The sequence below is a fragment of the Pseudonaja textilis genome, chromosome 1, assembly GCF_049901715.1.
Source record: "Pseudonaja textilis isolate UNSWEBS1 chromosome 1, rPseTex1.2, whole genome shotgun sequence".
NCBI lineage: Eukaryota > Metazoa > Chordata > Lepidosauria > Squamata > Elapidae > Pseudonaja > Pseudonaja textilis.
Window position 1 is genome coordinate 220,917,250 of NC_141990.1, and position 14,156 is coordinate 220,931,405.

The following is a 14,156-nucleotide window of genomic DNA, read 5'->3' on the forward strand; positions in this document are numbered from 1 at the left end:
AGCCTAGCAGTCAGTCCCCTTATGCCTCCGACTCTGGGGCTAATTCTACGCTGTGCCAAGAAAGAAACTGCTCGGCTTCCCTTTCCAAAGGCAAAAATTCGCCCTTCCCCGCATGGTTTATTTGGACCTGAGGTGGAATTATAGCGTCAGTCGCTCCGTAACTCATCCTCCAACCAGACCGCCCAGCCTTTTACATCTGGCTGCGGCCGCAGAAAAGACCGCCTCTTCGCCCGCCCCAGGAAGAGGAAGGCGAGAAGCCGCGCCGGGCCTGGGTTCCTTCTTTTCGGAGGCGCAGCTCATCTAAGGAGCTGCTCGATCGCTGGGCAGCTGAGGTCCAGAAACCGGGGGGGATTCGGGCAGTGACAGACACCCATCGCCGCTCCGCTCGAAACGGGGAGTAGCCTCGAAAGCCTCGTCCGGCACCTCTTCGCGCCCCTCGATCGAGATGGACCTGGACAAGCTTCTTCTGGACGAGGAGGGCGCTTTCTCCCTGAGCGGCTTCCAAGAGTTCACGGTGAGCTGTCGTCGTCGTCGTCACTGTCGTCCAACCCACCCCGACCGCCAACGCTGTTTTGGCTTTGAATGGTCGCGGCCTCTTCCTGTCTGTCCTGTGCCTTTCTTTCTTTATTGATCGATAATCGATCTGTGACGCGCCCTTGCTTTTCATTCAGGCGGAAAGATGCGTCCGTTTTTATTGTTAGAACCGAGACAAAAATCTTTACTGAATTGTTTCAGATCGCCCCGAGACCTTACCAGAAAACCCCGCTTTTTTTCCCTTTCAGCCCACTTACATTTCTTCCTACAATAATGCTTCTGTTTCAGTGATCCATTTCTTTAAAAATCACATTGAGGCTTGAGTTGTAACATCCCTTATAATTTCTGAGCCTGATTATTTACCTCCTTCTTCTGAGGAAATAAGACTGCAAAGCCCTGTGACAAAACAAGAGATCAAAAGAATAAAATATAAATTATGATCAGACAAAGGTATAACAAGAGAGGTTTAGAAACAAGGACATTCCGTTGTGGAGACAGAGGTGTTGCCAGTTCTTCACTATGGCACCTTCCACATCTTCATAGGATCAACTAGATCTAGTCATTTCTGCAGCAATATTTTAAAGCCTGTCTGTTTACTGTAATTTTATTTATTTATTTATTTTTATTTGCCAATTGCTTACAAGATAATAGGTATAAGTAAAAACATAGTTATGAATACATGGATACATATAAGAAAATTTTTTAAAAATATAAAAGAAACAATAGGACAGGCACATTGGTGCGCTTTATGCACGCCCCCTACAGACCTCTTAGGAAAGGGGTGAGGTCAATAGTAGACAGTCTAAGGTTAAAGTTTTTGGGGTTTGGGGAAAAAAACCACAGAGTCAGGTACAGTATTCCAGACATTGACCACTCTGTTGCTGAAGTCGTATTTCCTGCAATCAAATTCGGTGTGGTTAACCTTGAATTTGTATCTATTGTGTGCTCTTGTATTGTTATGGTTGAAGCTGAAGTATTCATTGACAGGTAGGACATTGCAATGTATGATTTTATATATTATACTTAGATCAGACCGAAGGCAGCATAGTTCTAGTTTTCTAGGTCTAGAATTTGATGGTCTGGATTACTCTAGAAGATGCTATAAATCAAAAGTGCAGAAATTACCTTAATAATGTTTTGTGTTTTCATGTATCAGCACAACACACTAGGGAAACTTGTTGCTTTGTGCTTCATTTTCTTAATACTATTAAAATTACTTTGCCAGTGGAAAAAAGGCATTGACAAATAGAGAAGGACAAACCTGTGGTTGGAATATCAAACTAGACTCAAAGCAGGTGTTAAGAAAGGGCTGAGCTTAGAGACCTTGCATTGCAGGAAGTGGAAAAGGCCTAACCTCCCCAGAATCCCTGAAGCCTTATCTGACTATTCCCAAGGGAATGCAGTCAGTCTGGCTAGATTCTTCTAACATAGGTGACTAATAATAAAGCTTCTGCTTGAGACTATCCACACTTGAAAGGGCTTATTGGATTGTTTGCATGTATTAATGTTCTCCTACGAAACAGACTTCCATGCAAAAGAAGTGAAGAGACTTTTGGGGGGGCTTATGTCATATTAGTTATTACCAAGTCAAACACTGCTTTCCCTTAAATTCAATGTACATTTAGATGGTTAAAATTAATAATACTTATTATATTATTCTGCGCTCACTAAAAATTATAATTGAATAACTTTGGGGAGACTCCTGAAAGCCATATCAAAGCTTTGGATGACCTCCTAAAACACTGGGAATCTAAGGTCCTAGATTGTGCTCATTTGATAAGAATTGTTGAAGATCGGTGAAGTCTAGGAGAGTAGAAAAGGTCTGGCTTAGTATTTACCTTCAAAAATAATGGAAAAACTGGTTGGAAACCATATGTGCTTGCTTCTCTAATTCTTCCCATTTTAAAAAATTGCTCTATGCAATAAATAGCATATTTATTACAACCTTATATATCTCTAGAGAATCTAGAATAGAGTACAGAAGAGCGAAGTAGAAATTCTGGTTTGCATGAAAGCTTTGTCCTCATTTGCGGCATGTGCACAAAATATGCCAAAACTAACCAATGAGCAGGAAATACTTGGGGTAGACATATGATTAAAGCATTATTCTTGGTAAATATGGACCTATTTGGTGATGACCATAGCATATGGAGGATTGCAACTTGAATTTAAAGAGGAAGAAATGATAGAGTGTGCACTGAAAGAGAAAAGAAAAGTAAGAAAAGAAAACTAAGAAAAGGGGGGAGTGTATAATTACAGAATAACAGATGTCTGATTTTGTCTAGTGGAGTACATACATGGAAGTAAAGTATAAGTTTAATTCTCATTGAAAAGGCCAAAATGTATGTCAGAAAGTGTTCACTGAAGTTCTAAGTTATATTGAATGTGAAGATATTGTGAAGGTTGCCCTACCAAGCCTGTTGCTGCCACAAGGTACTCCCAGTTCTTCAGCTGCGTGTCATGTTACTGCAAATATTTTGAATATGCATCTTGATCTCAAAGTCAAAATATGCTTTTCCCTGAGCCTTTCTTTTTGGAGGAAAAATCTTTTGATCTTTTAAAATCCAAACTAAGAGAAACAGAGAAAAAAGAGCTTCCCCCCAAAACGAGAGGCCAAGTTGAGAACCAAGGCTAAAGAGAGCAGCCTCAAAAATAATTTAATTGGAATTAGAAAGTGTGCGTGCACAAACAGTTTTGCTCTTACATTAGGCTGAGAGAAAAGTCAAGGCCAGGATATTTATAATTGAGTAAAATTCATGAGATTGTAAAAGTAATTACTATTATGCTGCTGTTTATTTTGGTTTTATTATACAGTGAATTTGTGTTTTACTACTGTAAACCATTGTGCGGTGGTAGCTAAATTTCATAAACAAATCAACCAACCAGCTATACAATAGTGGGATTTATATAATTGTAGCTTTGCCTATGAAGCCAACTGTTGTGGTCTGTGACCTCTGAATTATCGATTACTGTATGTTATTACTGTATGGTATATATGAACCCAAAAAAGTCATAGATCCTCAACAGGGCACTTTTGCAGGTCATGCCACTCATTGAAATGTTTTAACATGAACCACTAATTCTTTCTTTTCTGAGGGAAGACCTGTTTTGGAACAATTTGCAACTTGAATTAAGTCTGACTTAATTCTGATAATGAGTTTTTGGCCCAACTGGCTTTCATGTCTAAAGCGGGTGTAAAAATTATAGGTTCCTGATTTCTAGCCTGACACCTTATCTATTACACCATACTGGCTCAGTAATGTAGTTCTAGTCAGATTTTTCTTAAGAACAAGTGATAAGATGAAAGTTGCTTCCAATATTCCTATAGGTGATTAAGACATGTTTATGTATTGAAATGTAATCTTAACTTGTTTGTGATTGGCATGGGGAGAAAGATGGTGTGTTTGCGTGCTACAGTGTTATGGATTTTTTTTTTCAGTTCCTTCCCAAGCACCAGCAGTTGAGTGATCGTGTACGTAAACGACTTTATTATGGCTGGGATAAAGACAGTGCCCTTGATAATCTCTCAAGTCCAGTTGCAGGTGAGGTTCATTTGGAAATTTTGTATTTGGCCTTAGGGAGCGCTTAAGAGAGGGAAAAATGATATGCTGGAGAAAATTACAAGCTATTAGAATTGGACCATGGCTTATCTTCACATGTACAACCAGTTGACTATATAATCAATTCTGCAAAATTCTACCTTAGCTTTGAAATAGGGATTCTCACCCTGATTTGCTCATTTGTCAGCATTACTGGGCTACTTAAACATCTGAGAAAGGAGTAGAATATATGTTCTCTGAATTATGTTATGAATATACAATATTTCACAGGAAGGCCCGAGCACTTGATAGAAAGTGCCATAAACTAAATGGGAAAGGGTTCAAGAAAAAAGATCAGTGGTTTTTCCCATAAATTTTTCATTTTTAAATAAAGTATAGGGTGATGTGTGGGCAGTAGGTATATATAAGAGAGATAAAATGAAGAACAGAATAATAGCTCTCTCCTTTCTGCATTTAGCAATTAATCATGAGTTGACCATTTCTAAGAACTAAATGAATGAAAGAATAAGAAGAACAATCGGGAGTCTAGTCTGTCCCAACAGAGTATATTACTCTATTATTTCATTTAAAAATATAACAATCACATTTATTATCATGTGTAATTCCCCAAAGATATGCTTTTTCCTATAACTTTATATGAATTATTTCCAAATGATATTCAGTAAATTAGGTATTTATTTTTGTTGTGACAGAATCTATTGAAGCAGATCCTGTTGTTTAAGTTGACAATAAATTTATAATTTTGTTTACATTCCAAATTTTAGCCAATAGGTAGTTTTCTAACCAAAGTTCCTGATCAATACTGAAATTTTGGAAAATGTTCAACAGAAACAAAACAGCTTTTTTCAATGCTATATATTGGTTTGATATTATTATTGCTTTTATTGTAATAAATCTTGCTAAAGAGAACTTGCTGAGATTGGAATACTTTTAGATCAGACAGCTACTAAAGTTCTAACAACAGACTCTTAGTACAAATCTGATTAATTATAGGGACACCATTAAGAGGTAAATCAACTTAAACAAAGGATTGGGATTAAAGAAAATAAATCTCACAAATGCAAATCTATAGTGGAAGGAGTCTCTTTTTTCTTCTTTGCCTTCTTTCCTGTTTAGCAATAATCTACCCTGTAACTTTCTTATGTCAGAGAGGCTTCTGAGGGAAATCAGATGAAGAAAGGTGCAAAAGAATTTGTTTTGAAATATTTTGGTGTGAAATTTTGCAAATCATTTCCCCCCACCTCCAAGTGAGAAACTGCTACTCTGAGCAGGAGACAGGTTGTTTTGAATTCATTCTCAGCATTTGAGATTTTTCAATCTTGAACAATTATTTTAATCAAGTGAGAGACAGAAAGAGACATAGAAAAAACAATTTCAGAAATGGATGTTACAATAGATTCTGTTATGTTACAGGAAAATGTGAGCAAGAAATTTCCTCAGCTTGAGAAGAAAGATCTCTTTGTATTGCATTGATGCTATATATTTTTTTATGTTTAGATATTGCTGTTGAATTACTTCAGAAAGCTGCTCCTAGTCCAATTAGGAGACTTCAAAAGAAATATGTTTCTCATGTCTCCCGGTATGACCCAATTCTCTTTCTCTACCTTCGCACCAATTTTTTCTCTGCATTCATGTTTATTGTTATACCTTTTTACATATGGAAGAAGATATTTTCTGATTTGGGGGAAAGAATGGCTAGAAAGAAAAGTTTATTTTTCATTTTATTTTTTATTAGATTTTTATTCCAACTTTATTGCTTGATAAGTAACTCATGGCAACAAACATATGTACTACTTCTTCTGTTTTCTCCACAAAAACAACCCTGTGAGGTGAGTTTGGCTAAGAGAGGCCCAAAGTCACCCAGCCAACTTTTGTGCCCATGGTGAGACTAGAACTCACACTCTCCTGGTTTTTATGCCACCATCTTAACCACTGCACCAAGCTGGCACTGTTGTATGATAGCTACTTATAATTGTGAATAATTACTTTATAATTAAGAATTAATATAATTAATATAAGGAGAGTTCTTTCCAAAAATTTCTGCTTGGAAAAAAAAATTAGTAGGATCAGAAGGTAAAAAGTTGGCCTTGACAACAGATTTTTAGAGAGAGATGATGGAAAAAATGCTGCTGTAAATCCTAAGAACGCTATTTTTCGTGTTGTTCTTGGGACTTCCAAAAGAGCAAACTAATGTATCTAAATTTGCTGTAACATCTTGCAGACACTTTTTTGAATCATAAGAGGAAGCATGTTGGTTCAGAATAAAGAATCCTTCTGTTCCCGTGGTGCCCAATGATAGAAAGGCAGTAAATAAAATGTGATCAGGATAGTATTTCTCATTTTTTTTAAACCCAATCAGGAAGGTTTCCACTTCTCCTTGTCAGCATTCAAGAGTGGAGCTTGTAAATACACAATAGCTATGTTGCAGAATATATCACAAGTTTAATAATGTTTAATAATGTATAATGTATAATGTTTAATAATGTAATAATAAGATGGCCTCAAGGAAGGTCTCTTATTTGAATCCTATGGGATGAGATTTTCAATATGCTGCTTCTTTTAGGGAGGCTTGTATTTCTCCCTGTTCCATGATGTTGGCCTTAGTTTACATCGAGCGACTTCGGCACCGTAATCCTGAATACCTACAGCAGATCTCATCCTCCGACCTTTTCTTGATTTCCATGGTGAGTAATTGGGTTGGGATGGAGGCAGGCAAATCAGAATGCTTGTGTGTGAGAGAGCATGCATTTGTTATAAAACTATCCGCACGTTTAGTCATCTTAGAAAATAGGAGTTACATGTACTTTATAATGTACTTTATACTGTAATGCTTTGAAGAAAATGTTCAGGATCTTTTTTCTGTACTACAAGCAGTCTTGATTCTTCCAGATTCCATCATTTCAGAACATTCTCACCATGAAGATATGATGCCCAGTTGATAAAGATATGATGTTTTTAAAAAGCCTGAAAACTTGTATTGGGTCCTGAACTACTTGTATTTATGGAAAATTGAACTTTAAAGTATTATAGGATGATTTTTAAGCATTACTGAACATTATTGTGATATCTACTGAACAATATTTCTCTTGATATATAAACTTTAAATCAATTGGTGCTATGTATCTAGTTGTAAACACCCCCAGGTTTAACCCATTATTGTTCCATTCCCATATTTTTTCTTTTTATAAGGCATTCCAGATGTCCTGTCATAGGCTCCCCTTCACCTTTTTAGCTTCAAGTCGATCACACTGTTTATCTACACTGTATACATCTGCTGATATTTAGCTTTGTGAATTGATCTTTCTCATCTAACCTTTGGCATTTAATTTTTCACACTGGCTTTAAAATCTACATTGGAAAACTCTCCCTCCATTCCACTTCTCTAAATATCTTAGAATTTGGAAGTTGAGGATTGGGGTTTTCTTCCAATGTTAGAAATAAGGGAAACTGCCATTTCTTTACCCCATTCTTATACTAAAGCAAACCACAGTGATAGTGTTTTTAATATAGCCCCTCTTCCTGTTGCTTTCAGATGGTTGCCAGCAAGTACCTTTACGATGAAGGAGAAGAGGAAGAGGTATTTAATGATGAATGGAGTGCTGCAGGCAAGGTGGACGTACAGACTATGAACATGCTGGAGATGAACTTCCTCCGTGCCATTGTAAGACTTCTAAAGATGTGTTATGCGAAGGAGATGCACAAATCTTCATTACTTTCAGCCAAAGTTCAGAGAAATCAGTGAGCTAAAAGGACATTAGAAGATATATGGACTTTAAGAGTGGCCAAGCTGTAGGAGTTTGCAATTATAATGAAGATTGAATAATAGATAGCACTAGCACTTAGTTTTATATACTGCTTTGCAGTGCTTTCTAGCCCGCTCTAAGCAGTTAACAGAATCAGCATATTGCTCCCAACAATTTGGGGTCTCATTTTATCGATCTCAGAAGGATGGAAGGCTGAGTCAATCTTGAACCTGGTGAGATTCAAACTGCCAAATTGCAGGCAGCCAGCAGTTAGAAGAAGTAGCCTGCAGTACTGCATTCTAACCACTGCGCCACCACAGCTCTTGTTGGGTATTATGTTGTTAAAATGCAGAATAATATAGATTTCATTTAGTACTGTAATGCATAAGTAAACTCAGAGCAATAGATTCATGAATGAACCCCAAACACTTGCAGCAACAACAATAACAACAATCCAAAGTGATAACAGTAATTGTCAAGCAGACGTATTGTTTTATCCAGATGTCTGCAAGACTTAAGGGATTTCTCTTCCACTTGAAATAGAAGAACATTCCATGAGCAGAACCTCACACCAGCTGCAGTTGAAAATTCATTGAAGAGAAATAAGAGAGAAATAAAAGCTTTACCTATGGCTGTTATGAGGCACTGCCCAGACTGAATATGGGGAACATTTTTACATTTAAATGTAGTCAGCATGGCGCATCGTTCAGTCCTTCCCTCTTATATTTCATGCACTGTTCTTGTAAAAAGAGGGATAGGCAAACGATTCTAGCTCATTGTTTCAATCATTATTTGCTTATCTACAGGACTGGAGTCTTTTTACAGATCCCAAGGAGTTTTTTGAAGTGTTCAGCTGGCTGGAAGGATGGTAGGTATTTTTGATGAAGATGCTAAAATTTTTCTAGAACTGGCATAAAAGGAGTTCTTTGAGTGGGATGGAAAAACAATTATTTTGTATTCTAAATGGACTGAATATGATCAGAAAGTGACTTTATGTTCTGCTGTATCTATAGCTAAACTGCAAGTCCTTGATGAACCACTGTTCAGCCAGTCTTCTGTTTTCCCACATGTGACAATACAGTGTATAAGAATGTACACTGTACATTTTTGCTGAATTTTGCAAAAAGAATATGTTTTGTTCTAAAACTAGAAGTACTATCCACGTGACTTAGTCAGCTTTGAAAATCCTCTCCAAAAAAGACTCCTTTTATTCTTCATGTTCCACTGGAGAGAGAGAGAGTGTCTCTGTGTGTGTGTGTGAAGTGAGGAGTGTTCTCTGACACCTTAAATTGATTAGCTCTGTTGTTAAACTGTATCAGTGCTACAGTAGTAGTGACAAATATAGCAGCATGGATATGTCTGTCACTATAATATAACAAGGAAGTGGTTTGTTTGTATAGGTCTGATGACACCAGAAATGGGGATGTTCTTGAGTAAAGGCTCTGCAATTTTTTTGTTCCTACAGTGTGGCTGAGAAGGAAGGTGTTAGACGTGGCTGGTTCACCTACACTGATCTGTGCGTTCTACTGGAGCAAACTTTATGGCAGCAGGCTTTGGGTCAATTCTACCAGCAGGTAGCCAAGGTAGGAACCAAATTGCCTAAAGGGCAAAGAGTACAAGGGGTTGTAAATGAGATAGGTAAAAATAGGGACAAGTCAATAGGCTATTTAGGGTGCGGTATGTAAATGAGAGAGAGATCCTAATTCTGAGGTCCCTCATATGTTTACTTGCGGTAAAAATGATAGGATGCTAGTTTTGTTAGCTGCCCAACTTGCCCAAGGGGAAAAAAACAAAGAGAAACTGTGAATTGATATTAATTGTGGAGGTGGGGATGGGAATGTCAGAGAGACAGCAACCTCACCAAATAACATGCTAAATTTCTGTGTCCCTGCAAGGACAAACTTCCTTGTATTTTCTTTGAATAGCTATTATATACTTTCAAATGTCACATGTGCTGACTGGTCCAAAGAAGCCGGGTATTCCAGTCTGGATTTCTGCTAGATAGAATTTTATAACCCTCTGTATTATTTCATCTGTGATTTTACTGATTTTCTACACCATTTTTCAATTTAGAAGCCCTTAGAGTGGTGACAATGCAGACAGATAAAGAAAAGTTAAACACTTATAAATCAACAAAATCCACAGTAGAGTGGGCAAACCATGAAGATTTGTTCAACCAAGTTTTATTAAATAAGACACAATGACTATCCTTGTACCCTCAAAGTCATACCGCATTATGGTTTAGAATGATATGTGTGAACTCTGCAATAACTACTCAGAAACTAATATATCTAGCAGCATTTGTCTCACTTGACCTTGCTAGATAATGGAAGTTTTTTCCTTTATCGGTTTACAAATTCCTAGTCTTCTGCATTTGAAAGGGAGTGGGATATATAACTGGAGTTCTTGGTGGACAATATATTCTGATCCAGTGGATTGCGTCAATTCTAAGACTAAAAACAGTGCATAATCCGGTTTCTTTTTTTTCCCCTTCCACAGCTAGCATGCATTCTTGGTGTGGTGTATCTGACAGGTGTTGCTGCTGTATTTGCTTCAGCCGCAGTGGTGCATCACATTGTCCATGTGAAAAGTTCTGGTCCTACTGCTGTTACCAGCACCAGAGATGCTCTGGTTTCGTGTCTGCCTCTTTCCTCTTCAGCCCAGAATATGGATTGCAAGCAAGAGCCACCATATTGTCCTTCATGGCCCAGAGTGGAGAATCAAACCTTTCAAGGTGAAAAGCAGCAAAGAGGAATCAGTGGGATTTCAGTTACAGCGCTGTATCTCTGGGGCAAAGTCGTAAAGGCATTATCTTATTCAACGGCCCGCATCAGCTCTTCACTTTGCCCACACTGCCATCAGCCCACTTCCTGCATGACAGCCAACCACACAGCTTGCACCTGTTTTGCTCAACAGTCAACTCGCTTTGGACTTCCCTGTTGCTCTAGCAACTCATGCTGGGACAGACCTCTTCGTTCGTCTCCTAATTGCAAAGACTGGCCAGAACCTCTAGCATTGCAACAGTGTCCTTGGCAGGCTTCCTTAGAGCTTGGCAGGTTCAAAACTTTTATGTTTCCTAGTTAAGGTTGGGAAAAAAAGGACATAGCTTAGACGTAGGGGGTGAACACCTTGATAAATGCTTTGGTACATCAGAGTCATGGGACACAAGGCAGGAAAGGCCCGAGATGGAAATGAACCGCTTGATACACTGTATTGCCGCAGATATTAACTCACTCACCTTTTAAAATTTTACTTCAATATCTTTCTCTTCCCCCAAATTGACAGTGATGCTTAAAAAGCTTTAAGGAATTTATTGGAAAAATGCATCTCATCTGAAGTGTTGAGACTGAGACAGGGAGCGCAAAGTCTAATAAACCCTTCTTCCATTTCATATAAGCCTTTCTTGCTGTATTGGGTGAGGACACTAATATCAGGATTGCTTGTATCAGCCACCATGGATCCTCCCAGCTTAATTGTACTTGTCGAGCAATTTGCCAAGTAAACTTCTCTGTGAGTTCAATGGGATCTCGCTACCATGGTGGCGAATAGCAGCAACTCTACACAATTTAGGTTTAGCAGTGATCGTTACATAATTAAGTATGTAAAGTCATTACTCGCATTCTCTGCCTGTGTCTTAGCGGTTGTTTTCCTAAAAAAGCCATGCAGGTCTTGCCTGGGATTATCTCGTGCTGTTACATGAGGATGAAGGTAGGGTGGGATGCCACTTGCTGAGGGAAGGCTCAGTACTGTTAATTACAGTATGGAAGATTAAGGATTGTTTGGAATCCCTGGTCTTATTTATGAGTGCTTGACTGCCTCCTTTGCTTTTTGTGACAGAAACGGGTAGAAGGGTGGCAGCTTTTTCTTATACCTGCTTTTTGTAAGCAGATTGCCTCCAAATATGTTGGATTACTACTTTCTGTGATCCCCAGTTAGCATGGCCAATGGCTGGGGGGAGTGATAATTCAAACTTTCTGGAGGATTCCTGAATAAGATAGGCTGTCCTACCCCAATTACTTCCAACACTTTTCTGCTGTAGTTTTCCACTGTAATTTGTAGATGGGATCTCTTCTAATAAAGGTATTTGTGTGTTCCTGTCTCTTTGGGTTTTTTGTTTGTTTGTTTGTTTCATGATACCAAACCTTCATCCAGTACTATTAGTTGCTTTCTCTTCTTTCTGGGAGCTTAAGACAGTGTTTCTCAACCTTGGCAACTTTAAGATGGGTGGACTTCAACTCCCAGAATTCTTGGAATTGAAGTTGTCACGGTTGAGAAAAACACTGCTCTATGGTATGTGTGACTCAGAGACATTACTCCTGAACATTATGTTCTTGAGTATCTTACATTCTATTTTAAAGTACTCCCCATGTCCAGTCCACTAAAAGTAACAGAATAGTGTAGCTGATATTCTCACCCTGTTCTCTTTTGTGTACAGACATATCTATACTAAAATATTCAGAAGTAAAGGAGTCTTATGGATCTGTGCCTCAGAGCTGGTCAAAGGTATAGTGTGATTCACTTAACTCCCTAATATTCTGGACATACGTAGTCTTGTGCAGAAAATGCTTCTGTAAGTTCTTAACATGCATATATAGTCCTAAGAGACCTTGGGCCACTTTTTTTTCTTTCTTAGCTCTAGGGAAGAGGCAATGGCAAACCATTTCTAAAATTTGGCAAGAAAACTGAAGGGACTTCTCCAAACAGCTGCCAAGGGTCAAAACTGACTGGAAAAAAAAACACGCGCACACACACACAAATAAATCTTCTATAAAGCCATGACTGAGTTGTTTATGTCTGATGGACAACCATTTATTATTCTTTGAACTAGATTTAAAAATTATATTGCACTAATGCATTTTGAGGAAGTATCAGAACATTTCTCTGGAGACTGGGCTTTCTTTGTGATATAGAATATAATGGCTGTGTAGAGTCATAGCTAGAATGCAAGAAAAGAACAAAGTCCTAAGGTAGGATTTTTGAATCAACTTGAAAGGAGCAATTGTGCAAGTTTGTTTGAGAAGGACATACCAGCACTGAAAAGGCATCTTGTTAAGTAGCTATCCACCACACCTCATTTGACTGAAGCAACTAGAAAATGCCACGATACAGGAATATAGAGGGTAGATGATTTTTCAAATAAAATAGGCTTCAACAGATGACCAGTATCAATTGCACTCAGAAAAGCTAGTGAAAATGGAAAGGTACTAATACAACAAAGTCATATTTCTAGTTAGATATTGATGTTTATTATTTATTAAACAAATTTATATAATTACACATAGGTGCTGAGTACCAGTACCATATAATAAAAACTGATTAAAAAACCACTCCATCTGCCCCTGGCAGAAACAACAATGAAGTTGGCCGCTTGATCGGCTCTGTCTCCATTTGTGTTCCCAGGCCTGCTGAGAAAATGGCCACTAAATTAAATTTATCTGCCACTAAATTAAAATGTCTTTAGCTGGAGGAATAGATCTAGCTCTAACAGGCTGAACTTTGATTGGTTAGGCAGAGTGCATTCTCACATGTTATTCAAAAGTTCACAGCGAACAGCAATGGTGTCAAAATTACATGTGCATGATGATGCAAATGCTACTGTCATATGTTTGCATCCCAACATTTGACACAAGCTGCATTTTCTAATTCACTATTTGGCTACAGATACCCATGTATGTATTGGGCAATACAATGCAATAGAGTGTTTACTATCCGGGTTCTTTACTGTAAAAAACACAATTTAGAACACTGCTTAGTTCTTTTTATCTGTCAATGAGTTTATAGGAATTAACCTTCCTATTGCATATTCATAGATAACAAGAACCAAAATGCCAAATACAAAATAAATAATATAAGTTAAAATTATTAACAATAAAAGTCTGACAATGGCTATAGACCTTGCTTGGTGGGAAGGGGGAAGGAGAGTATAATTTTTTAAGGAATGTTTGAAAGCAATGCATAAGAAAACCCTTGCAGGTGTTAGTTCAATGGACCATTGAAATACCAGGTAGGAGAGGAATTTTCTGGAGATGGATCTGCAGATTTTAATACTTGGACAGATTTGTAAAGAGAGGTGATTTCTCAGATACCAAGACCCTCAACCACCTAAGACTTCAAAAAGTTAATAAATTCATTTAATTTATACTTGGGAAAGAATAGGTAAATTGTGTGGATCTTTTGATATGGACATCATAAGATCCTGTGCATCAGTTAGCAGTATACAGTAGATGCCCTATTTTCTACAGTTTGCAACTTTTATACCTATATAAAAAATAATCCCAAACAGAATATCTTGCAGTAATCAAAGTGAAATGTACAGTAA

At 37.8% G+C, this 14,156-nt stretch overlaps 1 protein-coding gene and 1 long non-coding RNA gene across 2 annotated transcripts; one reads left to right on the top strand and one right to left on the bottom strand.

Annotated features, from left to right (window-relative positions):
* Positions 1–280: 280 nt before the first annotated feature.
* Positions 281–11,936, top strand: CNPPD1 (cyclin Pas1/PHO80 domain containing 1). The gene is made up of 8 exons (XM_026708012.2): positions 281–514; positions 3,974–4,076; positions 5,592–5,673; positions 6,658–6,778; positions 7,627–7,755; positions 8,644–8,705; positions 9,303–9,420; positions 10,337–11,936. The coding sequence occupies exons 1-8, from the start codon at positions 446–448 to the stop codon at positions 10,919–10,921; spliced, it is 1,269 nt and encodes a 422-aa protein (XP_026563797.1). The 5' UTR covers positions 281–445; the 3' UTR covers positions 10,922–11,936.
* On the bottom strand, positions 384–2,763 carry LOC148128031 (uncharacterized). The gene is made up of 2 exons (XR_015740829.1): positions 943–2,763; positions 384–900 (listed from the first exon to the last, which is right to left on the bottom strand). It is a non-coding gene; the product is annotated as an uncharacterized LOC148128031 (long non-coding RNA).
* Positions 11,937–14,156: the final 2,220 nt, after the last annotated feature.